Genomic DNA, 27,291 nt, shown 5'->3' with positions numbered 1-27,291 from the left:
ATATGTCCCAGAGTCAGAGCTCCTCACATTTTTAATTCTCACATAGATCATGTCAGAACTAAAGTCATGTTCAATACTATATCTGCTGTGCCACATTAAATCAGCTTCTCCTGCAGCTGCTGGATAAAGTGGGCTCTTCATGCTGTGTAACTTATTTATCGACTATTCTATGAAAACAAAGTCAAACTGACATTGAAATAGAATGAAAGAACTCGCCAAGAGACGCTATCAAAACCACCAGATGCATTTTCCTGAACTATTCTTACAGTTTAGACCAGGAAGTATAATAACTGTAAAAGGCAACTTACACAAACATGACTTCATTGGTGCCAAATTCACCGCCTGATTTGACTTCCCATTTTGTTTCCAGTCAAACGTTGTCATTCATTTGTAGAAATTTGCCTTGGTAATGAGCAGAAAATATGAGTGGTTTTCTTTGTTAAACTGTAATAAAGCTAAATAAAGATTTGACAGGGCCTTTCAGGATCTTCCACTCATTTTTTGATTTATAAAAATGCTGTATCTGTTTATACACTGCATTATTTATGTTTTGCCTACAAAATCATAAAATATACAGTGAAAACACGTAACAACAAAGAAAAACTGCTCATTGCCATCACTAACTTACTGTTGTCTTCTTTTTTGTCCAGCAGAGGGCAGTGTACACACAGTCCACAGTCACATGGAGCAGTGGGTTTGGGGCCATGGTGTTCACGCAGAGTTAATAATGTTCTCTCCTCGGTCCAAATCCACTCTCTTGTCCCAAACCCTAATCCTGATCCTATCGAGGGCCGCCATATTATTATGATTGTGTTTTTGGGCCGCCATGAGGGCCGCAGCGGGGGGTTGATCTAACACTGAGGGTCCACACAGGGGCCCTAAAGTGCATTCTGAATCCTGAGACATACAGAGAGCTTTAATGTGCAACAGCGAGTTAAAGTTATTGTGTAAATTGTGCAAAATCAACTTGAATGAGCTTTTAATCTTGTTCCAACAATGTTTCCTCATCATTAGTTTCCTCAGAGTTGTGTGTGCGCTTGTATGTTTGAGTCATCTTTGTCCTGCAACTGAGGCTCCAGTGTTAAAAAAATAAAATCCCCATTTTCACCTACCCCATATCCCCACCCACCTCCCTGTACTTGGTTGTGGTGATTTAAAAAAGTAAGACTCTTGAGTTATACATGTTCACATAGTTCACTGTTTACCTGTTTCTCCAACTGAGCTGTTTTAGATCAATAATGCAATTTATAATGAACAAAATGAAAAACGTTGTAGTTTAAGTACCTGGAGAAACAAAGCTCCTGTTGACCATTGCCACGTTCATGTCTGTTTTTACTCCTCATGAAGCAGTTTTGTGACTGTGAGGAGGCGGGACTAAAATGGTATGTATTCTATGTAACCTTTTGGTTTTAAAAAGTAGTTTTTCTTTTTTTGACATTAGTTTTTACTTACAAAATGTGATGATTGTGACACTATATATATGTCTATATATTTATATAGACATACACGCTCTACATACAGTATATGCATTATATATACAGTATAACACCATGAAAACATAATTAAATAGATCTTTGCAATGTTCTTTCTTTAAATCATGTATTGACATATGTATATTAAACGTATTCATGGTACAATTTTAATTAATTAATTACTGATATAAATAATTAATACTTGTGCATTCAGTCATGTCATTTTGGCACAAAATCCTCCAGTTTAAATGGTGTGTCATTACCACGAGTAACCACCAGATGACGCAGCTGTCTCTCTAGTAAAATGAGTGTGATAAAAGTGCAGATGACGCGTCAGACCCCGGGTCAGATCACATGGTCCATGGATGTATTATATTATTTTAGACCACACATTTCACTCAAACGAAATGAACGTGATTGTATTTAAGATTTTACAAAAAAAACTGCAAAAGCGCTCGATTCAAAAGGTAACAATTTTATTTTTTCCATTTATCACATGAATTTTCCAATAGACCTCAAAAACATTTCATATTTAACACACAATCATCCTTTAAGTTCAAATGAGAGTTTCCTTGCCATTACTTGGATCGACATTAAAGTCATATTCTTCATTCAAGTTGTTTTTCATCCAGATCCCTCATGATGTTCTGAACCCAGGTCATGTTCGGATCCACACAAATCTTCTTGTTCTTCAGTGTCACAAAACTGAAAAGATCAAATGACAAATTGTGAGTATGTTCAACACTAACTTTTGTATTAAGGCAAGGCAAGTTTATTTGTAGAGCACATTTCATACACAAGGCAATTCAAAGTGCTTCACAGCAGGAAAAATGCATTCAAATCACAAAGAAATTACAGAAACAGAAATACAATCAAATTAACTAAATAAAAAATAAAAAAAATGATTATTAAGTATTAAGGAATTGTGTAAATATTTGCTGCGACTGCGTTTGAAAGAGAATAAAAGATGTAGTTACTTACATGACCCCAGCTTTAGCGCAGCGCTCTTCTGTCTGAATGTACTTCTGGATTTTCCCTTTAGCTATTTTGCTTGGGTAATTTCGGAAACAGCAGTTAGTTGGGTTACCGGCATCTAAAAACAAAAGAAAAAAAGCGTAAAAACATTATAATTATTGTCAGGTTATCACAGAAATAAAAAGTGTAGATAAAATCTGACTGGAGCAGAAGGCCGAGGAGAGCAGGAGGGCGAGGAGGCAGAGGAGGAGGGTAGAGGAGGTCTTCATGGTTTATCAAGATGAAGAGATAAACGATCAGATCAGAGCAGAGACAAGCATCTGTGGGACAGAAGCAGAGTCACAAGTACAAGTGTGAGGAGGAGGGCTGTGGTTTACCTTCATGTGGTTCTGACAGGAACTCACCACTCAGGCTGCTACTGATCTGCAAGTGTTCAAAACAAACACCACCACAGCTAAAACATCTCATATGGCAAGCTTGACATGTCATTTTATTGATGTCAACAAGAAAATGTTATTGAGAAGATAATTCAATGTAAATGTGTCTTAAGTGCATTTAAAATTGAGGTTCAACTTTAAAAAACCTTACTTTTTTAGTCAAAAATGACAGTTGAGACGTGGTGTTCCACAAGGATCTTTGTAGGGACCATAATTGTTTTAATTTTCTTTATTTATATTTGGCCAACAATTACTGGATTTCAGATGACATGACAACATTCTGTAGTAATTATATTGAATACAAATGGGGAGCAGCAAACATTAAGATAGTTAAAATAGACTTGGTTGAAATAAAGCAGGAGACAAACAGAAATGTAAAGATTTCCTACTGTATCTGACCAAACCAGACATTTCCACACGTATTGGGACGCATTTCCTTCATGGTCCAATGTCTGGACACAAACTGGAGGAGGGCAGGACGTGCTCTGACATTCCCTTACTGGTGTAACCTTTGACCTACTCATTTAAATAGATGTAGTCGTCCATAAAGAACTGTCAGCTTTCTTAGAGATAAACTATACTCCTCTTTTCACTACTACAAAGAAAGGACTCTTAAATGGACTCTGAGCTCATACAACTCTGGAACGTCGTCCCTCGTCCCCATGGACATTGATTCATCCGTTTTTCACTGTCGCTTTCAGAGGAAACCGTTGTTGTGGTTTTGGACATAAATTGAATTGAAATTCAGTCATGAGGAAGAAGAAAAGAATCCCTGGGTAAAATCTATGCTCACGACCTAGAAGGAGCCAATCTAAACATACAAACTAAACAAAGATGTTAAAGTCTTAAGATGGTTGGCTTATGTTCAAATGTTGAAACACCAACCAGAGATTCAAGGTCTGAATAACAACATATATGTTTTTCACCAAATTGTAAAAGAAAATCACATGGAAATCTTGTGAGTTGAAGGAATACTTTGGCCTGGAGAAACTTTGTATGACTTTTATACATATTTACAGATAACTTATAACCAAGACACTAAACAAAGTAATGGCCATTATAACCCTCTTTAATTATCTCAATGCTAATCTGGACAACTAAAACAAAAGGGAAAGAGAAGATCAAATTATTTTTGACAGAGTGGGACAAAATATGCACATCCCAGAGGAGGAGCACAAAATCACATGTTTTTGTTGTAAACATGTCATGAGAAAAAAAACCATAACACCATGTCAAAGTGCTCATTATTCACAAGGAAATGCAACTGTTGGAGAAACTGTGGCAGCAGGAGGAGAAACTGTGGCAGCAGGAGGAGAAACTGGAGTCCTGGAGACCTTTAGACACAATAAATGGATAACTTTGGAATTGAACTTTGGTGGCAGAAAAAAGGCCGTCATAACAGACATTAGACAAATGGGAAAAAAATTGTTTTTCTTTCACCGTTTAGTGCCATTTAATGTTTTTATTTTGGTTATCGCTCTCCAATTGTGTTCTACGTTTAATATTCTTTACAAAAAAAAGGAAATGAAAAGGTTAAGTCAGTTGTTGAAACGGATAGACATGAAAATACAGTATAATTCATAGCAAAAACTGTCTCTTGCCCTTCATCTGAATCACATTTTACAGTATTTAACTTAAGAAATGTTGTCCCTGGTTTACGGACAAATATAATACAAGTATTTCCTGTATGTATGTGCAATGGTGTGTAATGTATGTACTATTCCACACCACAAAACAACACAACAGAAGTCTAAAAATAATCAATGATTCACCACAGAGCTTTGATAGAAGTACTTTTCTTTATTTTAATAAAACAATTTCTGTACATTTTAAGTGAGTTACAGGACCCTCTTCCGCTCGTCCTCTCCTACAGTCCAAGGGTCTCGAGGGGACGGACATTTTAAAACGCAAACGCACAATCACACATACAAAAAACAGGATGGACGTAGTGTCACGCACACACGGGCCTGACGTCATGTAACAAGACTTCTCACCGGGGACAAAAAACAGGCAAAAAGACTCACGTCCACACACAAAACGAGGCGTAACTCAAAGGCAGAGATGTCTGTGCAAAAAGCATTATTGCAGTCGTGCGGTTTGTCACCACATGTGGAGGGGGGCGCGGGGGAGGGGAGTGCATCGAGAGTTGGTGCTGCACAGTGACACGCACGGGCCCCAACGCCGCTCAGAACGGAGAGCAAATAAAGACCCACTTCCTGTTTTAAACTCTAGTCCCGTTTCGTACACGAGAAACTGTGTCAGTGGAGGTCACGTCACAGGTTTAGCGTTTGGTCAAAAAGCGACAGGTGGAAGCAACGACTTGACCGCGGAATGGAACGTGACCTGACATACAAACACCAAAAATAATCTTTTACTGACGTCTCATCGCAAATACCCTCGTTTTCACTCAGTCTGGATTGGATAGCAAAGTTTGGAGTATTTGTACACGACAACTTGTCCCTGAAACTTCCCCAAATCCCAAAAGGGGGTTCCACAGGGGTCTATCTTGGGCCCACTCATTTTGTGCAATTAAATAGAGCTTTAGTTGGATTTCAGTGAAAGTTAAACGATATATTACTCTGTCTGAATTGTCACTTCATATCATTATAATTTCTGAAACTTCCCCAAATCCCAAAAGGTAGTTCCACAGGGGTCTATCTTCTACCCACTCATTTTGTGCAATTAAATAGAGCTTTAGTTGGATTTGAGTGAAAGTTAAACGATATATTACTTTGTCTGAATTGTCACTTCATATCATAATCATTTCTGCTACACTACAAATGCGCAGTTACCTAATCAAACTGTACCTGATTGAATCTATACAACTCACCTCATGTCATCCTTCATCATTCTGATAAATATTAAATAAGAAAAACACTCACACCACAAATAAAAACATGTAACCTCACGATTAAACGCTCCAGTGTCTGCGACGTACAGTAACAATATATTGGGGTCCGAGTAAAGCTGCTACCGTCCCCTTTTCCTGATTACAACTGACATGACGGAACACACAGAGGTACAGGTGAATTAGCTGAGAATTGCAGGTTTGGAGAATTTCACGAAGGTCGGAGCGAAAACATCAAAGTGCGATCAATTTTCAGACAGAATATTAATCTGTGGAATAAGTGAATAAGTCTGAATAAGTCTGAATAAGTCTGAATAAGTCTGAATAAGTCCGCCAGTGCTGGAGTGGGTTGTACATTCTTGGGCTACAGACGGGAGGGTGTTGGATAAGGCCTCGAGTGCTCTCCACAGAGCAGACCCCCACAGTGGAGGTGGGACCACAGCAGCTGAACCGGGCCTCCGACAGTGTCCCGGGGAAAGGTCCACGCAGCCTGGGTGACGGTACCTGTTGCACCTGCTGCACCTGCTGCACCTGCCGCCTCTCACGGGCAGTGGGAGTGGATGGAGTGACGGTGTCAGTGAGGGGGAGGTCAGTGAGGGTCTTCAGCGCTTCAACACTGGACTGCCCTTCTCCTGGTCCTTCTGTAAGGCCTGCAGCACCTGCCGACACACGACGCACTGCTGAGTGGGGGTGTCAAGGTTTTACAGTTAATCAATAATCATGAGGTCACAAAATAATTATCTAGAAGCAAAAAAATAAGTTATTTTGATTCAATCTAAACTCTAAAAAAGTAACCGCAACTGTAAAAAGCTCTTGTAAGTGTATCAAACTTAATGAAAGATTACATTTTCTGTTTAGTGTCAATAATTGTTCAATCACTACTACCACTACCACCACCACCACCACCACCACCACCACCACCACCACCACTCATGCCCTGTGCTGATCATTGACCAATAATCAAGAGTAGTGAGAGTACGTGGTTTAGAGCAGACGGCAAACTTTAGAGGAAGAAATGAGGCTGTTTTTGTTACATGGCAATTATCAAACGTCTGTTGTAAAAATCAATATTCAAAGCCATTATAGTTTTCAATAAGACAAAATTAAATTGGTCAATATAGAAATAAAACAGAACAGAATGTGTCCCATTGTTCAGCCCGAGCATATGTTTAAAGGTCAATAACAATACAAATAATGCATGATGTGTCCTTTTGATTTGTATTTTTGGAGAGAAAGAGAAATAGATGTACTTTTGACACACTCACATTTCACCTTGGTCATGTTGAGACCTAGTTACGGAAACCACATTTATTTCTCGATCTGCCTCACCGAAAAGAGGAAATGCGCATCTCTGTTTCACAACACACAATATTCAAGAGTTTGGACTGACTTTAGGCTTGTAGCAGTGGTTAGAACGACTTTATATTATAGTGGTTGTAGCCAGTTGCCGGGCAGTGGTGGGTCAGTTACATTATTCCCACACACGTCCCTTTGGCAATGTACACAACAGATGGAGGTTCACACATGGCATGTTTTTAGAGTAATATGTAAATGTGCACAAACTGGTGGGTCCTGGAGGGTTATTATGCCCTGAACGAACGTGAAATGTACAGTTTGTAAGGACCGACAAGGGAAAGAGTTTGTTTTCTAACGCTTAGAACTCCTTCCAGTGGACTAGAGATGGGGAGAACTGGTCTCAGGGGTTTTTGAGCTTTTAAAACGCCAAAACAACAAAACATATCCAAATAGATAATCCTATAAAAATGGTCTGTGCTTTTGTCCTTGATTTGTATGCCGTCATAGTTTTCCCTTTGCCATAGGTCTACCGTCAGCACCTGGTTAAATAAAAGGTAAATAAATAGAATTTTATAAGCACAAAAGACCCATTTCTCGACAATATTGTTCACAAATGTGTTAGTAAGCATTTTGCCTTTGCCAAGACACTTTATTTATCATATACTCCATCCCACCTCACATGTGTGGCATGTCTAAATGCTAATCAGACAGCATGAATATTGCACAGGTGTGCCTTAGGCTGGCCACAGTAAAAGGACAGGAGTTGATTCAGGTTGTTGATTGTGGAATGTTACTCTTCTTCAATGACAAAGTTGCTGGAACACGCTGCCGTAAATGCCCGTGTTCATTGGAGAAAGAGAGATTCTACACAATATCAATCTGGACAGGCTCGTGACAAAAGCTGTTGGGGAAAAGCGTGACGTCAGGATGAATACTTGAATCTGGACTGTGTCACAACAGAAACAAGCCAAAAAAATCAAGTGTTGTTAAATCCAGTCCGTCCTCAAATACACAAAGCACTTTTATCTGCACGTTTCTTAAAGACAAAATAGTCTATAAATCTGCTAAAATAAGCCAAAGAACGTGTGTTAGCATCGCCATGTTATTTTTAACTTTGTCCTTTTGACTTCCGCCCAAACCACAACGCTGCGCTGTGATTGGTTCACCACACAATCAAAACTTAAATAAAACAGACATCTGAACAATAACTGAGAGAAATGGCTCTATGGAGAATATATATATATATTTGGGAGTTCAGCTCAAGGGACAAATGGGAGCTTAAACTAAAGTGTATGAGGAGTGAGAGTGGTGGGCAGAGGCTGGTGCAGACTGGCAGCTTCTCTCTAGTCAGCCTTCCCGGGGAAAGCTGTGGCTCAAACGTAGCTCACGACCGTGTATGGGGGTAAATAAATAATGCAAAGTAAAGCACTATAAATATCTGGAGGTCCGAGGTCATTCTAATGTGCTGATGCGAGGGTTTCCGTGGTACCTGAGCCCACTTGCGGTTGCGGCTGTTCATGTGCACGGAGGCGATGTTCTGGAAGAGCTGCTCGGCGGGGATGAGGTCCGGCAGGCGCGTGAGGAACTGGGCCATGTGTATGAAGTCCATGGTGGTGAGAACGTCCTGGTAGAGCCGCAGCAGCCCCAGGGCCGTGCGGAAGAGGAACTCCTCGCCGTCTCTGCAGAACACGTCCCACACCCGACACGCCAGGTCCAGCGGGAGAGACTTGCTGTACAGCGTGAAGATCCTGGGTTTGGCGGAGGAAAGGACAGTCAGACAGTTGCAAACCATTTCCTTTTCTCTTCTACATAAATAAGAAAGATAAAGGGCCTGCACATGACATTTAGTTGTAGACGTTTAACAAGCAAGTCCATAGAATATTGAGGAAAATGTGGGAAACGGTCTGGATGTCTTATGTAGAAATGGTTTATTACAAATCCAACGAGCCAAGTGAGCTCTGTATTCAAAGAAGTTGGAATTTACATGCGAGAAGGGCGAAGTGGGCGAAGCTATGTTCGAAACATGTTCTTCAAGTTGCAATCTCCTAAAAAAAAAAAAGCTGCTTCAGTAATCATTTGTTTGGTTTATCAATTAGAGCGGATTTTAAGTGAGGAAAAGACTAACAAAATATTTTAGCAAATTACTACAAACCCTTGTTTTATTTGTCACCCGTGGAGCCAGTTCCAAAAGGGTCCTGACCATTTACCCAAAGCCTGCGACTAAACATGATGAAGAAACACAATGTTTAGACTATATTTACAGTCATGGGGCTTTTAAATCATGTTTTAAGTTTGTGAAATAAAATTCTCTGATTTTCTTATGACAATTTGCTGAAATGGTAACTATGGTAATGTTTTGTTTTGTCACCGAGGAGCTGTGGAGAGGGGAGAGGCTCAATGCTACTCCAGGGTTAGGGTTTCTGATGAGGGACCAATGTTAGAACATGGTTAAAAGCTACAAAAAGTACATTTTAGGGAATATGTGGCTTTTGAATGAGTCATGGCTCAGGCCGTGACACCAAAACTCAGGGAAACATGTTTGTGTAGCTGTGTGGTCAGTGTGTAGCCGTGTGGTCAGTGTGTAGCCGTGTGGTCAGTGTGTAGCCGTGTGGTCAGTGTGTAGCCGTGTGGTCAGTGTGTATCTGTGTGGTCAGTGTGTGTCTGTGTGCTCAGTGTGTATCTGTGTGGTCAGTGTGTGTCTGTGTGGTCAGTGTGTGTCTGTGTGGTCAGTGTGTGTCTGTGTGGTCAGTGTGTAGCTGTGTGGTCAGTGTGTAGCTGTGTGGTCAGTGTGTAGCTGTGTGGTCAGTGTGTAGCTGTGTGCTCAGTGTGTATCTGTGTGGTCAGTGTGTGTGGTGAGACTGTAGCGAGGAGCTTGAGACAGACAATGGTGACAACTCATATTTCAAAAGTTTTTTAACAAACCCTGAAACCCACCATCCAGTTTCCTAGAAGTGACATTGAAAGCACCGTGACGATAAGGGGAAATGTCACGTTCAAAGGTGTGGGCAGAGTAGAAGTGAAACGGAAACAACCAAAATGTTCATGTTTCTCTGCTGTAAAAGAACAAACTCAAGGCGACCTGCTACTCACCAATCAATTAAATAAATATCTGGAGACAAGCTGTTCTTCTTCAAATGTGTGAAAAGCTTTGGTAAGTTTTCTTCAAAGAACACTTCAAACGCTGCAAAGTACGTCAACATCTGGAGAGACAAGAGAGAGGGTGGGTTTTTTGTGCCATTTCAAATGTGAGTTACAGAAGTGAACTTACAAGGCTGTGGTCCACTCGGAAAAAGGCCATCTGACACGGCTTGTTGAGGAGGTTGGCCAACGCTATGAAGGCCTCGGCTGTGTCCAGGTTCAGAATGAGGACGGCAGCGATGAACGACATCCCCTGCACCTACAACACACACATGAGGCCATAAACGACATCCTCTGCACCTACAACACACACATGAGGCCATAAACGACATCCTCTGCACCTACAACACACACATGAGGCCATAAACGACATCCCCTGCACCTACAACACACACAAGGCCATAAACGACATCCTCTGCACCTACAACACACACATGAGGCCATAAACGACATCCTCTGCACCTACAACACACACATGAGGCCATAAACGACATCCTCTGCACCTACAACACACACATGAGGCCATAAACGACATCCCCTGCACCTACAACACACACAAGGCCATAAACGACATCCCCTGCACCTACAACACACACATGAGGCCATAAACGACATCCTCTGCACCTACAACACACACATGAGGCCATAAACGACATCCTCTGCACCTACAACACACACATGAGGCCATAAACGACATCCCCTGCACCTACAACACACAAGGCCATAAACGACATCCTCTGCACCTACAACACACACATGAGGCCATAAACGACATCCTCTGCACCTACAACACACACATGAGGCCATAAACGACATCCTCTGCACCTACAACACACACATGAGGCCATAAACGACATCCCCTGCACCTACAACACACACAAGGCCATAAACGACATCCTCTGCACCTACAACACACACATGAGGCCATAAACGACATCCTCTGCACCTACAACACACACATGAGGCCATAAACGACATCCTCTGCACCTACAACACACACATGAGGCCATAAACGACATCCCCTGCACCTACAACACACACATGAGGCCATAAACGACATCCTCTGCACCTACAACACACACATGAGGCCATAAACGACATCCTCTGCACCTACAACACACACATGAGGCCATAAACGACATCCCCTGCACCTACAACACACACATGAGGCCATAAACGACATCCCCTGCACCTACAACACACACATGAGGCCATAAACGACATCCTCTGCACCTACAACACACACGAGGCCATAAACGACATCCTCTGCACCTACAATACACACATGAGGCCATAAACGACATCCTCTGCACCTACAACACACACAAGGCCATAAACGACATCCTCTGCACCTACAACACACACATGAGGCCATAAACGACATCCCCTGCACCTACAACACACACATGAGGCCATAAACGACATCCTCTGCACCTACAACACACACATGAGGCCATAAACGACATCCTCTGCACCTACAACACACACATGAGGCCATAAACGACATCCCCTGCACCTACAACACACACATGAGGCCATAAACGACATCCTCTGCACCTACAACACACACATGAGGCCATAAACGACATCCCCTGCACCTACAACACACACGAGGCCATAAACGACATCCTCTGCACCTACAACACACACATGAGGCCATAAACGACATCCTCTGCACCTACAACACACACATGAGGCCATAAACGACATCCCCTGCACCTACAACACACACATGAGGCCATAAACGACATCCTCTGCACCTACAACACACACATGAGGCCATAAATGACATCCCCTGCACCTACAACACACACATGAGGCCATAAACGACATCCTCTGCACCTACAACACACACGAGGCCATAAACGACATCCTCTGCACCTACAACACACACGAGGCCATAAACGACATCCTCTGCACCTACAACACACACATGACATAAACGACATCCTTTGCACCTAAAACACACACATGAGGCCATAAACGACATCCCCTGCACCTACAACACACACATGAGGCCATAAACGACATCCTCTGCACCTAAAACACACACATGAGGCCATAAACGACATCCCCTGCACCTACAACACACACATGAGGCCATAAACGACATCCTCTGCACCTACAACACACACATGAGGCCATAAACGACATCCTCTGCACCTACAGCACTGACACGAGCTTTAATCATGATGAGATGGAGTGATTTCACCTTTAACCTTGGTTTGACACTTATATTAATACCAAAGTGTCATGTCACTGGACAGTGTGAAACAGGGCAACACACAACTCTTGGCTAATACTAGGTTATTTAAAGCAGGGTTTTCCAAACTTTTTAGGCCAGGACCCTCAAAATAACCCTCCAATCAACACAAGATCCCAGTGATTCGAACAGCTGCCATAATAATAAGACATTAAAAACATGTTAAATCAGGTTGAATATAGTTTGTGAATAGTGTTGCTGGACCCAATTTCACTTAAAAACTGGTTTTAAGATGGTAAACATTGCTATATATTTTTTTAAAATCATATCTTAAAATCATTGAATTTAAAGCATGTCAAGCATCCCAATATACAGAAATACAAGTAATAAAATGTATAGTTGGATACATTATTTTTAAGATTTACAGTCAGGCAGCACCTACTTTAGCCGAGGGGAAATTCTCATGTTTGTGTCAGGCCAGAATCAAAGAAACATTAAGCAGCAATCGAGCAAAGATGAGCCTACACTTCCCCAACGTGAGACTGGAGGAGAAAAGCCTGAAGTATGAACCCACAGACCACACCAGTGTCACCAGTCACATGACCACATGATCACACTGAGGGTCTTACACAGAGTGACTAAACTGTCCTGTGTGGGACTTACGTAGCCCACATCGGGCCTGTAGCAGGTGTAAGCTCCCAGGATGCTGTGTAGCATGTCATGGTAGGGCCCGCCCTGCACAAAAGCAACACAAGTCCATTTAAAAAAGACACGCCTCTGGTTTGGCCCTTGAATAGTACTACAAGTACTTCTACAAGTACTACAAGTACTCTGAGAACTTCTCACCTGCTGAAATATACACAGCTGTGGGAACGTTCTGGAGATGTCCAACTTGATCAGTTCCAGACTGGACTCTCGGTCTGATGAACCAGCATCTGCAGGACAAAACAGAACCTATAGTAGAGGAATGTAGATCATATTGTTTTATGCAAAATGTTATAGTATTATTTAAGTATAGTTTTAGAAATACTCTGAAAGAGCTGATTAAAAATAAAAAGGTGATGTTATAAACTTTCAAACAAAGGTTTAAGGTGATCATGAATCACTTTTGTAATAATGTTTTACAGACATTTCACACTTTTGACATTTGTCTGAGGAGTAAACCTGAACCAACACATCTAAAGACAAGTTTTAAGACATTTCTGTTGGATTGACATATCGTCATTGGGACAAAAATATCCATATATTCATTTTTGTCAATACGTCCCACCCCTAACCTTTATTTACTCTAATAACTGCAAGAGGCTTAGCAAATACATTATTATAAATAATTTACTGTTAGGATCATTGTCACAGCATCATTAGTCTTAAATAAAATAGGTTTCATGCTGCCTCCGTACCATCAGTGCCGTTCTCAGGCACAGGAGCTGGGGAGCTCCTCCACTTCTCCTTGGCCCGGGACAGGCAGATATTAAACAGCTCTGTGAACACAAATATATGGATGAGGCAGAGAACAAAGATGGAGGGATCACTCGCACCTTCACCTTAAAAAGGATCACAAAGCTCCCTTTCCCTGTGAGAGTGTGTGATCTGTGACCTCTCCTGCCCTCTGCTGGTGACAGCCTGATATGAAGGAGACTTATCAAACTGCTGCGCTGTATTTAAGAGCCACCTCCGTCCCTCCTCGCACCTCCGTCCCTCCTTGCACCTCCGTCCCTCCTTGCACCTCCGTCCCTCCTCGCACCTCCGTCCCTCCTCGCACCTCCGTCCCTCCTCGCACCTCCGTCCCTCCTCGCACCTCCTTGAATTTCAGGTCCCTCTCTGTCCCTTCTCCTCTCCGCCCTGATGTAGCCTGGAGTTTCCTGTGCAGTAAAACCACTGGAGCGTGTCGCTTGTAATGGGAACACTGCTCCTCCCTCTGCGCTCCAAACAAACTGCTCCTCCCTCTGCGCACCAAACAATCTGCTCCTCCCTCTGCGCTCCAAACAATCTGCTCCTCCCTCTGCGCTCCAAACAATCTGCTCCTCCCTCTGCGCTCCAAACAATCTGCTCCTCCCTCTGCGCTCCAAACAAACTGCTCCTCCCTCTGCGCTCCAAACAAACTGCTCCACCCTCTGCGCTCCAAACAAACTGCTCCTCCCTCTGCGCTCCAAACAAACTGCTCCTCCCTCTGCGCTCCAAACAAACTGCTCCTCTGCGCTCCAAACAAACTGAGGTTTGTCCAGCTGGAGTCCCAGCCAAGTGAGAATAGCAGAATACAAGCAGAATACAAAACACACATTTACATGACCGTATATACTTATAACAGGTGTTTTCGCATGCGTTTTACAGTTTACAGGAAAGTCTAGGTATGAGCAAAATGTAACCAAGATTTATTTTTTATAGTCAACTAATCACTATTAGTCGATTAATGTGCAGTATGACATGTTTCTAGCAGAGGATCCGCTGCTTGTCACCATAGAGAAGTTATTGATTTGCCTGGAATGTTACATGTCATTCAATGTATCCATCTGGCCTTTATTCAATAGTGCTTTCCACAGCTACTAAAAATGGGTCTGACAACCAGCAAACACTGACGTGAAGTGCAGAACAGGAAAAGGGCAAACACATGAAACACATGGAAACACTGAGGATATTGAATCCACCCGGACAGTTTTAGTTTCTAAGCCGGTTTGTCTGGAAGCATGATGTCAACTCCAAAGTGTGCAATTACATGTAACAGTTGACACAAAGTACACCTTTAAATGATACACGTACTTCAGTATGAGCAGGGTTTTAACACTTTCCCCTCTATATTCCCAAAAAGTATTTATTGAACTACTTCTGCAGTCCAGATTCTTAAAGCAGTTTGTACAAATCCCTCTGAAGGCCTGGCGTTGTTACCGTGTGTGATGTTGAGGTCGTTGCCCACAGCCAGGCTCCACACTTTGCCCCTGACACTGGGAGGGATGCCCTGCCACCACAGGTCCCTCACCCTCCGAGTCGTACACCTGGACAGAACACGGGACATTTAGCGGAGAATACTTCAGTGCATTTGATTAAAGCTGCAACTAATTATTATTTTAGTGTTCATTTTCAGTCGACTAGTCAGACAATGATTTCTATGATGAATTGAAACTACAAATTACAAATAAAGTAAAATAATTATTTGTAATTATTATTTTTTGACATTTGATTTAATTATGCCACTATCTGTGTTATAAAATAGAGTCCGTATAGTCCAAAGAACAACTGCTAGAATGTTTTCAGTCTCACATTAGTGACAGGCGCTGGTCAGACAAATATTTACGCCTCAAATAAAACCATCATGATTTGACCCCTGTAACAATCCGTTTTTTAAAAATGGTTGTATCGTGATCAGCGTTGGAGAAGTTACACATGACTTAGTTACAGCCTCATGAAAGTAACTGAGGTACTTTTGAGATTACTTTATTAGTAATATTGTAAAAAAAATACATCAAATGTGCTTTTACATGTTATTAAGGATATTTAAAGAGGAAAACGACAAATAATGTGTTTAAATAGTCTGAAATGGCATAAGACCAACAAAAAGCCTTCGATGTTACTTAACACATTCAACCTGCTCCTTGTTTAGGCTGCGTCCTCACAGAAGGCTGCATTCTAAGGTAAGAATTGCAAATGGTGTACTGTTACAAATTAAAGTATTTTCACAGTAATGGGTTACATTACCAAGTTATTTCAAAGAATGCACATAGAACAAGTTTTTTTTTTTTACACCTATAGTCAAAATGATCACTTTAAATATCAATTCCATGTTTCTGGTGCTGGGAAAGCCCATCAAGGCTCTTTGCACTTCAGTCCTACATTTCATAATACTTTACATATACATATACTTTGGCCCCTTCGTTTATAGCTCTACTTCTGAGCCGGCCCTTGGATATAGTCACACTTGATTGCAGATGTGTGTTTGTCTCTCACGTGGCGCTCCAGTTGGGCAGGATGTCTTGGGTCCAGGTCTGAGCCGCACTGCCGATGCTCTCCTCCAGCTTGCACCGGTCCTCCAGCTGCTTCCTCCTCTTCTGAGCCTCCTTCAGCTCTGCAAAGGATTGTGGGGGAACAGTTTAGACTTCCAAGCAAATCCGGTTAAGACGCACAAAAGATTGAAAGACGAGTCAAATGTATTGAAAAGGTTTTGTACGGTTGCATGGAATTATAATGAGAATGCACGAGACAACCCTACGTAAGCTTAAAGGCCTTGATAATACACAAATAATATAAAAGCAACAATAACTAAATGATAAGACGGGACGAAATCCAGAATACTTCCCAAACGAGCAGTCTTCTGATTATTTGTATTACTTTGTTTCTTTGGAACTATATAGACATGTTTTTGCCTTTGATTTGATCATTTCGCTTACACAACATTTAAGTTTATTTAAGATAAGATACGATAATCCTTTATTGTCCACACATAGGGAAATTTCAGTGTTGCAACACAGGTAGAAGGACAGATAACTTATAGGAAGTTAAAAAAAAAAAAAAAAAAAAACTCTTAATAGAAGAACTCTTATAAACAATAAACAAAAAAAAACTCTTAACAAAACTCCTCTCATATCTTAATAGGGAATGGATGAAAAAAATAATAAAATAAAAAATAAAAAGATAAAATAAAGTAAAGTAAAAATAGCTAGCATAAGACTAAATAATACTAATGGTAAGTAAACACTCTTATTTACATCAGTTATATGCACATGAATATGGCCTTAATTGCTAGTGAGTATGACAGTAATAATTTCATTGGATGTTCTCCGCTTGAGCCAAAAGACTGACCTCTCTTCTTGGCCAGAGCCACCATCTCCTCATACTGCTGCCTGTGTTTCTGGGCCTCCTCTGCTGGTTTCGCTGGTAAGTTACTGAAACAAACAAAATACACGGACTGTAAGTGCATCTTCAATATTTTGAAGCTTAGGCAGCGGTTACAACATATCCAGCTAAAATGTTTAAATGTATATATTGAAACTAACTGGACAAACAGAATTAAACTAAGTCAAACCCGGGAATAAACCAGTAAATGTAAGTTTCCTCCGGTTTCTCTGACCACTAAAAACACACGATAATATAACGGGCTCCTCCCCTGAAAAAGACATGCTACATCTCAGTGGGACTTAATATCCTCGAGGGGTGGAAAGTACAAAGCATCCCTCGTGTTTAGGTGAATGTATATTGTGTACTGCCCCCGTCTCAAATAAACAAACTTAATAAACTTAAAAAGTAAATCGAAAAAGAAATATATATATTTGATTGGCTCAGATCTTTTGGAAGGCTTATGTTGAACGGACCTGTACTAAAGGTTGAACGGGGCGATTTCTTTTCACGCGATTGTGTGTTTTCTGCTTCGGTTTTGTTCTTTGCAAAGCCATGGCCTCTGCAAGTTGCGGAAAGCACTTATAAACGTACGGTGAATAATTGGAACTCGTGAGCAAACAACATGTGAACTACTTCAAAGAATCTGAAATGAACCAATTTTGTTCTTGTAGAAGGCAGAAAATAATCTCGCACAGCACCTTTAATGAAATACCTTTATCAGCCAATAGGTGGTACCAGTTAAGACTCGGAAAATAATTGTGTAGCATCTTAACAACGCTGTTTTCTCTCCAATTTATACCTTCTATTTGAGTGTCAGCTTGGTTTAGCAGCTCTCCGTGATTGTGTCAGGAGTGTTACGTGTGAGTGGTTTACGTACGCCGGTCTGTCCTCCAGGATCAGCGCCGTGGTGGAGAGCGGCTCAAAGTCCAGGTTCTTCCTCACGCTCTGACGTGGAGAAGTTGGGTTGCTTGCTCCGGCTCTGCCACTCTTTGTTTCATATTCCTGCGCACAAAAGGAAATAAAAGGCGTGTTCACAAATACTACAGTGGCGCGTGTACTACTCGAATGTCAGTCTGCACACAACATCCGTGGAGTTAAAGGGGTCACTATGACAAACTTATATGTAACCAGGGCTTTTAAAGATGACTAGAAAAACGTAAAAGGTAACTTTTCTGCTGCAGGGATTTTTCACTTGCTCTATTTTTGTCAAATGTTCCATGAGATTTGCCAGATTTTGATGCTCTCCTCGTCACCACACGGCAAATTAATGTCATTGGAGTGGGCAAAGGTCTCACGAGTATGAGCTTTAGGTCAGGGGTCCCCAACCACCGGGCCGGGGACAAGTACTGAGCGTTTGCTACCGGGCCGCATAAAAAATAATAATGGAAATAATCTATCAGTGACATCATCTTCTCCCACGTAACTTTGGCCTGTTCCTTATGACACGCTAATAAGCTAGTCTGTAGATATAATGAAAAGCCTTATAGGAAATTGCCAATGAAATCCATTAAATATAATGGCAAGTATATTATATCTATGCTCTTGTCCTGCGTGATAACATAACTGATATGTGCATTATACATGATACGTCATTAGCCTGCCTCTTTACCATGGGGAGTAGAGCATTCAGCCACTCTGCTCCTCAGCACTGGAACACCTCCTCTCCTGACCTCCTGGTACATTCCCACAATTGAAATACAAATTCTTCTGTTCAGTCTGGCCTATTCACTATGACCATAGCTTCACTTTCAACTTTCATTTAGCATTTTGTTTATCGCAAACCGCAATATTGATCTATAAAAACCTCGTCCACGGTGAGACACAAGCGGAGTTGTGTGAGCCACAGGAGCCAGTGCAGAGACCTGAGAACAGGATAATGTGATGGTACTTCCTGGTTCTAGTCAGGACCCGAGCAGCAGCGTTCTGGATGTACTGCAGCTGTTTTACAGCTCATTTGGAGAGGCTAGTGAGCAGTAGGCTAATCTACTGGAGAAATGCGTGGAGAAGTCTAACTAAGTCTGATTTAGACACAAGTCGAATATTTACCCCAGTCTTGGCGTTAACTTGGGCGTTGCGGAGCTCATTTCCTGAAATCTTGCATTGGTGCAATTGATGACAGCATAGAGCATGGAATTCTAAACAAGAGGCGTGATCATGCCAAAATGGTGGAGTAAAGCAAATTGGTACATTCTGTGAAAGCCCAGAATTGTAGCTAATAAACTTAGTGCTATGATGTCGCGTTACTGTCCCCCTTTGGATGATATAAACATAAAACAACCTTCATCATGTGCATAAATAACAGAAATTATAAGTTATAGAATAATGAATACAGTACAATTTTATGTGGTTACATTTCTCTCCTGTTCACGTAAACAACACAGGGCCGTGACACACTCAGCTCTTAAAGCTCTTTGCTGGACACATCCACGTCCAGCTAGTACTGCGTGGTCTCTGCACTGGGTGAACACAATCACCGAGGGCTCAGAGAACTGGCAACAGGACTAATGCGAGTCAGGTAGGTTTGGTCTGGCTTTGGTCCGGGTTTGTATATCATTATTCATACTAATGTTGAGAACAAATTGAAAAATCGAATTATTTTATTCCTTACTCTTTTTGTGCCTGATTCCAAGTGGTGCTTTTGAATGCCACACTTATCAGTCATTGGGTCAAACACTATGTATGACCATATATGGACTGGCAGCATCCTACTACAGCCTCCAGCGGCCAAGTACAGCCTCTTTACGCCAGTGTTACGGTCGGGAAGGTAGTAAAAGAGTGATCTGGAACCGCCCCCTGGAAAAGGCTCCTGTTAATGCTTAGTCCGGGGGTAAAACAAGTCCATTATTACCCCCAGATTTGTAGGTTTTCGAGCAAGAGACTGGACGTGACTACTAACACTTTCTCTTTGTTTTGTTGATGATGATGATTTCAGTCTTGCCCGAGTTCAGCTGGAGAAAGTTGTTTTGCATCCAAAAAGTAACATTTCAACCGGATTGTCATTTCGGCTGCCCCAAATAAATGTTTGCTGTAACCCGACCCAACATTTTTCAAGTGGATCGGTCGGTAGGTAAATTCTTATTTTTTTTTACTTTGAAGGCAAAAAAAAAGATCAAAATTTTGCCATTTTTTGACTCGAAGTAACCGCCAGGGGTCAGGCTTCAACAGTCAATGACGGAAAACGTCTCCAACCCGATCAGGAGACTAAATCTCCAGATTAAGATATTTCTATTGACCTTTTGTACACCGCTAACCTTTATTTTGGTAGTGAAGGCGAGCGGGGGGAACATGCGGGGGACAAGGGCGCCGCCATGTTTGTTGTGATTATGCTGCTGGCCGTGTTTCTGTCCCAGAATGCAAAGCACAGGTCAAATCTAACATGAAGCCACACCATGACGCAGACGATGACATGACCGGTGGTCAGGGCAGTGGCGCTGACAGAGGCAAACCCAAAAAAAATAAATAAAAGGAAATAAAGGTTCCCTCCAGCATGATCTGTTTAATACGGAAGCATATAGAGGACCGAAAATATTAACGCATATACGTCGTGCAATGCGTTATTTGTCCCTTGGGATGAAAGATAAGTTTACCAGCGCTATACAATTATTCAACACGGCGCTTTTGGAAAGAACAAATCGGTGAGATGGCGAAATATAAGAAAAATAAAAGAATTTGGCGTCATTTTGACAAAATGCTGATTTTTTCTCCCCAGTGTGCTAGTTTTATACCGGGTCGGTTGGGTTACGGCAAACAGACCGGCAAGCTCACCCTTATTTGTGTTTTTATTTTAATTGGCTATGTGACATTTTAGAACCCTACCTCTGTCACTAGGGGCCTTCATTTTTCAAATGATCAAGTACAGGGTGTGGGTGGAGACTCACCCAAGCCTCAGTTGTAGGACAAAACAAATAAAGGAATCCATCAAAATACAATTTTGAATAAAATGAGGAAACACAGTTGTAACGATGTTTAAAAGCTCATATAAGTGCATCCAAAATTAAGTTTGAAATATTGGGTCAATGCTAATTGGGAGTACGACTAGTATTGAGAAACGGTCCAAGAATAACCCATGTTATCGTTATTCATAGTCATACTTTCACGTGACACTCCTCCTATGTACTAAAGCTTTTTTCAGTCACGGTCTAATGAGTGTGCGCTTAGTGTGACATGGCCTCTGAGAAAGGTCATGTGACTAAGGTTAAGCCTAGCGCCCTCAAAACCGGGTCACCAATCAGCTGACTCATGGCAAGAATGGAGCAACTGCAGCACCGCGGACAAAATGGTAAACTGAATAATGCTAAATACTATAGACTGATGATGCCAGATTCCAGTTGACAACAGGAACAGAATACACAAGTGATCATCTTGAGGGTAAATTAGCAGTCCACTGCAAACGGGACAAGTGCAATATGAGCACACAAGTGCTGCTGGACCCAAAATGGCCTCCGGTGGCTGTGAGCTGGTTAATAATACAGGCTCAGAGCAATCAGCTTAACACCACAGCGTGGTGACAGCTCAGGCAGCAGAATCTATGCACAAACTAATACTCCTTTGTGCTCCTGCCACTTTGTACTCCTGTACTTACGCCTGTTCACTGGTCCTCAGGGAGAACTTAACAGAATTATAGCAGAGAATTAAAAAACTCGGGAAGTGAGGCAAGTTTAAAATGTTGCTGCAGCTTTTATGGGCAATTCATTTGGAGTTGATCACATGCTCAAGAAGTGAAGGACTGACGCACTGCCAGATGTATGCAAAAAGTTCTTAGTTTAGGGGTTGTTGTTATTCCATTTGGGACAGCAGCAAAGTTGGTAGCACGGTCGCTTTGCATCAAGAAGATCTTGAATTCCTGGACTGTGTGGACTTTAGAGGTTTCCTCCGAGTCCAAGTGAGTTTCCTCAGTCAATTTCACATTCAATCCTCCAGGTAGATACTCCTGAGCATAAACATTCAGTGTCACCGGGACAGCTGCTGAAGAAAACCTTCTACATTATAAAATAAAAAAAATAGTAATTTTTCCATCTCAGATAGAAAAGCCTACTTCAAAAATCTGAGACTTTAATCTTTTGAAACTTTAGCAATTTTAATTTGACTGCTTTCTGGGGTAGACAATCCAAGCAACATAAGTAGCATCATGCTGAGTCAGGGCTAATAAAAAGGACTTACAGCTTCATTAAAACTACATTTATAAGGTCGTATAGCAGATTGTAAAAGGTTAGGTTAAACATTAATTTTCACCCCATTGTTAGCTTTAAGGTGAAAGACACAGCAGGATAAATGCCTTTGAGCTAGTTTGGTTATTCACCTTCTTCAGCCTGCCCACTTCTGCCCCTTTTATTTTTTGCACTTCCGGTTGAGTGAGAAATCCCATCTTCAGTGACAAGGCCCAATGTTGAGTTTAGGTCTCTTACATGCAAACGGAAAAAAAAAAAGTTAGTTATACAGGCAGACGAGGCAGACGAGAAAGTCGAATTCCTGACAAGAACATGTCGTCCTCCTAACACGAGGTGGCGATATGCGTCGTTTCAGCGGACTAATACGCCCCCCCCCCATTCCGGTTGACCTTTTGCGTTATAAGCAACTGTCATGCGCATTTTCGAACAACAGCAGTCGTACAGCTTTGTTCATCTCTTATGTAATGTCCGCGTTAGTTATTGTGCAGATAAAGTGCACGCTGACCCTGGTAACAGCGCTTGTGAGTGAATGCGGTTGTGTTCTTCCTTGTAAGCGACCAGCTTCCTTGTATGGTTTTGTTAGTTTTTAGGTTGCATGTAAATCCACTGACTGAGAGGTCACATGAATGAAAGCATGAACAAAGCAGAGTCAGGTTCAAAATGTCTGGATCAGAACCAGCGGCACAAAAGCGATGATTTAAAGGGGATCCAGGTACGTTGTATTAAACAATAACACGAGTAGATCATCATTTTACATTTTGTTCATTGTAGCCTCTTCATAGTCACACTTATTTCATTAAATACTCATAAGTACAGGGATGGGGGCGGAGATAGGGGGTAGGGGAAAACATGAATTCTCTGTATTGTCCTACAACTTGGCTCGAGTGCTCAAACATGCAGGAATCAAACAACGTACAACTAAACTTAATGATGCGGAAACACATGCTCAAAGTTGATTTTGCATCATAAGTCCCTTTAAAAGAAATATTAAAACTGAATGTCATTCATCATAATAACAATACTAATATGGTCATTACAAATTCAGTGCAATATTTGGCGTAACATTGCAAGTTTGGGCCTAAAGATCTTTTTATATAGTATTGTGACTGAAAAGGTTTCATGTGTGCACTCTCCTCTTTTGTGTCTTTGACTCGTGTGATTTCAGCCACGTCTTTGTGATTTTAATGCATGTTATACCGTTTTGTGAAGCACTTTAAATTGCCTTGTGTACGACTTGTGCTCTGCCTTGTCTAGTGGATCTTGAGAATGTGTATAGATGGAGTACATAACATTCAGCTCTTGCACTGCCAGTCCTTTGTTTACCTTTTATCTCCTCGTGGAAGAGCATTGATTATTGTGTGAGAACAGGTAAGATGTATGTACTACCACCTGAGGTCTATAAAAGGCTGTTTGTACCCATGGAAACAGCTGGGGCTTGATATCAGTGGTAATACACTGCAAGGTACATATTGTAAATTAGGCCTATTACTAGATTTTCTTGTTTTAATGATTGATTTTCCCAAATCCTCCAAAAGATTCAACCCTCTTCAAATCTTTTAAAAAACAATACGCAACATTTCCTATGCCGCTATTTTTTACTATAATTTGTTGGCTTTATTGTTCAGAATTACTCAAAAACTGAAAGGTTTGTATACAATGGGAAGTATATGTTGGAGTTGTTGTAGAGGCAGTGTGGTCACAAACAGGTTCATTTTTGGCCCGTTTATTTCTTTTTTGTATTAGTACTTATAAACGAATCAAAAGATCGCTTTGTATCCGATTTTCTAGAACTTGTCTTCTTGAAGCATCAACGCTTTTATTTTAATGGGTTTCAAAATGGCAGTGAGAACAAATAAGTCCCATGACTGAAACCCATTGTTGCCATCATAACATATAGTAATCGAATTAAAAACTATTTATTTTGTAGCACCCAAAATTACAACAGCAGTTGCCCCGAAGAGCGACCATGAAAAGCAGATTAAACTGTGGTCATAGGAAAATAGCAAATGTTCAAAGTTCCCGGTCCTTAGAACCTCATAGAAAAACTACCAAAACGCTTTGGGGAAAAGTAGAACCCTTGAGAAAACCAGCAGTGAAGGAGAGATCCTGCTCCCACAGACGAGAGGCGGAGGGGCTTCTATTGCAGATGAATAGAAGCTCCCATGTGGTGTAGGTAAATTCTTCTAAGGAACTCATAATTTTGCAATAAATATTTTTATAATTGTACTTTTTTGTTTGTGCACTTTGTCTAATGCTCATGATCAACCAAACGAATCATGAAATGAAAACAGAATGATGTGTAGTTTAATTCTGCATTAAATATAGCCCAGTCAGGTGTTTTTAGGGTGAATATTCATTTGACTGACACAGGGAAAGTTCTTTGATTCATTAGGACCACAAATATGCCAATTTATATTACTCTAAATACTTTTATTAATTTTAATGCCCCGTTTTACCTTATTTCCTACAAGAATTTTGATATTTCACGGCTCACAAGATGCCCATCGCGATTCTCTCTGCTTATACTATAACTCATAACTATACTATAACTCAATGACCCTGAGCTGTAGTTGCCGAGTGACACATGCAGCAGGAATAGCCACTGTATTCCATCATACCCAGCTTCCCTGGCAACCAGCTCTGTCGCACCTGCTCTGCTTTCTGCACGTTCCCTCATTTCCTGTAGTGATGCAAGAGCTCTGTGATGGCTCGGGGCTCTGGACGCTAATGGACTTTATGGTTTAAATACACAACAGAAACACAGAGGAGCTATTCTGGGACAATGATGCGATAAGTGTGCAGCTGGTAACAAAGTAATCATCACAAATTAGGTTCAAAAAAGCAGATGAAGAGCAGCCTGGTGATCATTTAATTTAAATTTAATTTAAAGTGTATTCTGTTTATCATTTGAGTATTGGGTGATATGTAGTCAATCTTTAGCATTGTCTGTTAGTAAAGAGGCTTGAATCGCTGCTGTATTATCACATTTGATCAGACTACAGATTACAAACAATCCAAATCTGCAGACTTTTTGGGCACTATGTCTCGGAAGCTCTCGCAACTGAACTCCGTCTCCAAGTTTAGCTCGTTTGCGTCATGTCATCAAAGTATTTTTCATGATTTCACACTTCAATCTTCCAGGTAACTTCCTTCCAAGCAGCTCAAACCGCAACCTCCTTTTGAGCCCTTTCACTTTTTCATTCTTTGGTACTTCTGAACTCACAGGTTCAATTTGCAACAAACTATTTCTCATCAGTACAGAAAGGTGGGCTTCGTTCTGGCATCGAGGATGTGAAACAGCAACAGTGGAGTCGCGGTCACCACAGGGGGCCGCGCAGACCTACAGTGATTCAGGAATACGCCTCGGATTTGGCAGCTCACTCGACAGAATATCCACTGACAGACGAAAAGGATTTGCTCCGTGCCAACGAACGCACTCAGACCCTCCACTGTTGAATGAGCACAATGGACTTCAGCGGACGCTCTGGTCAGAACAGGTTTCACTTTACTAGGGGTACGGTGCGATTAGTAGTGCTAGCGCTGCATGATATTGGAAGCATTGCGATTAGATTTGCAGATGTTCTAAAATGAGGATTCAGTTCACGGTGTGCCTTTTAAAACATGTCAATCATGAGCAGTAATATCTGAGAGAAGACTGAAATGTGAACTGAAACTAATATAACAATCCCATACATTTTACAACTGTTTCGAAATTGCGCTAATCGCATTCGTGATTTTGATGTGATTGCGATGGACGGTAACGTACAGCCTTACTTAGGACATTGACTGGTTAAATAGCCAAATAATTCCAATTCTGACAATTTACTGCATGTCCTCCTTTCTCTCTCTCATCCCCAGTTTACGCTCAGCTGTCCTGTTGGATAAAGCAAACGGGCCAAAAAATATATGCTAACAGAACAGTAGACTGTAGACCAGGGGTGGGCAATTATTTTCCTCCGAGGGCCATATTCGAATCCAGGCAAGTAGCAGAGCGGCATCATTGGTGTGAAAAAAAAAAAAAAATTAAATATCAAATAAAATATAACTTTTCTGTCAAATATAGGCTATTGAATCTATTATTTAATTGATTTCACGTCATATGTATTAAGGGTACACGTGCAGACAGATGCTTGAGGGCACCCAAGTCTGTGTCATAAGACACAGAAATGACAAGTTACAGACTTTTAAAAGCGCCATTAAAAGGATTTAGAGTAAACTTATATGGGCGACAAATTCACTCGCAATGGTTTTTTTGTTTTTATATATTAGTTTTCCTCTTAAACTATCAGTTTAGACAGGTTTAGTCCAAATAACTTCAGTGTGAGTGGTTTAAAAGGAGTAAAAGAGCTCTGTGTGTCTGATCAGGCACCTTTGTTTTCCCCAAATTAAGTGTATTTTCTACATTTTCTGACTGGGTTCTACAAGTCTTAAAATGGATTTGATCTGGGTTTTAGAAATAACTTGCAAAGGAATTAGAGTTTAAAATAACCAAACAATGTATAGAAAATATCTGCTCGATATTGGTTATCGGTTATCTAAGCTTTTCCTGTAACATCGAAGATTTCCATGTAGGATATAGTAAATGTATTCTACAATTTTTCCAAAATGAACATTAAAAAGCCGTTCACGGTCAACTCTATAAAAGGCACACTGTGTAACGTGCTGCTCGTCTCCATGACAATTTTATTTCTTTGCCTTGAATGTTCAAAGTCTAAAGTTCCAAACTGTAACTGCTTTCTGTTTGCCTAATATTTGGAATTTTGTTTTAGTTTAATTTACTTAATTCTGAAAGATTCCAGAAAATAGATAAAAGAAGAAGGCAGACCCTCATCCAGAAAAGTTACATAGTGCGCCATTAAATATTATTTGCAACTGACTCAGCAGGTCAACAATGCACAAGAAAAAAATCTCATTTATTAGTTTTATC

At 41.1% G+C, this 27,291-nt stretch overlaps 2 protein-coding genes across 4 annotated transcripts in view; both read right to left on the bottom strand.

Annotated features, from left to right (window-relative positions):
• Positions 1-1,962: 1,962 nt before the first annotated feature.
• ccl36.1 (chemokine (C-C motif) ligand 36, duplicate 1) lies at positions 1,963-2,763 on the bottom strand. The gene is made up of 3 exons (XM_072459317.1): positions 2,650-2,763; positions 2,454-2,565; positions 1,963-2,177 (listed from the first exon to the last, which is right to left on the bottom strand). Exons 1-3 carry the CDS (start codon positions 2,714-2,716, stop codon positions 2,081-2,083), a joined length of 276 nt encoding a protein of 91 aa, XP_072315418.1. The 5' UTR covers positions 2,717-2,763; the 3' UTR covers positions 1,963-2,080.
• A 3,488-nt stretch (positions 2,764-6,251) lies between these two features.
• tbc1d14 (TBC1 domain family, member 14) overlaps positions 6,252-27,291 on the bottom strand; it is a 41,413-nt gene continuing 20,373 nt past the window's right edge. For all 3 annotated transcript variants that reach the window (XM_072458889.1, XM_072458887.1, XM_072458888.1), the window contains 11 exons: positions 18,074-18,198; positions 17,161-17,243; positions 16,309-16,426; positions 15,253-15,359; positions 13,770-13,850; positions 13,216-13,304; positions 13,033-13,104; positions 10,297-10,425; positions 10,119-10,228; positions 8,518-8,776; positions 6,252-6,391 (listed from right to left, as the gene is read on the bottom strand). In XM_072458889.1, the coding sequence (XP_072314990.1) occupies positions 6,335-6,391; positions 8,518-8,776; positions 10,119-10,228; positions 10,297-10,425; positions 13,033-13,104; positions 13,216-13,304; positions 13,770-13,850; positions 15,253-15,359; positions 16,309-16,426; positions 17,161-17,243; positions 18,074-18,198 (1,230 nt within the window). In that variant the 3' untranslated portion in view covers positions 6,252-6,334. The remainder of the gene's footprint in view (positions 6,392-8,517; positions 8,777-10,118; positions 10,229-10,296; positions 10,426-13,032; positions 13,105-13,215; positions 13,305-13,769; positions 13,851-15,252; positions 15,360-16,308; positions 16,427-17,160; positions 17,244-18,073; positions 18,199-27,291) is intronic.

Source organism: Eucyclogobius newberryi, unplaced genomic scaffold (assembly GCF_026437365.1).
Source record: "Eucyclogobius newberryi isolate DKJ021-1_F unplaced genomic scaffold, fEucNew1.0.hap1 SCAF_22, whole genome shotgun sequence".
NCBI lineage: Eukaryota > Metazoa > Chordata > Actinopteri > Gobiiformes > Gobiidae > Eucyclogobius > Eucyclogobius newberryi.
The sequence above is the reverse complement of the archived record's forward strand: the minus strand, read 5'-3'. Positions and strand labels throughout refer to the sequence as shown.

Coding starts and splice junctions, on each gene's coding strand:
- ccl36.1 (XM_072459317.1), bottom strand. CDS start 2,716: ATGAAGACCTCCTCTACCCTCCTCCTCTGCCTCCTCGCCCTCCTGCTC. Junction 2,566..2,649: donor CTCCTCGGCCTTCTGCTCCA/GTCAGATTTTAT, acceptor TTTTGTTTTTAG/ATGCCGGTAACCCAACTAAC. Junction 2,178..2,453: donor TGCGCTAAAGCTGGGGTCAT/GTAAGTAACTAC, acceptor TGATCTTTTCAG/TTTTGTGACACTGAAGAACA.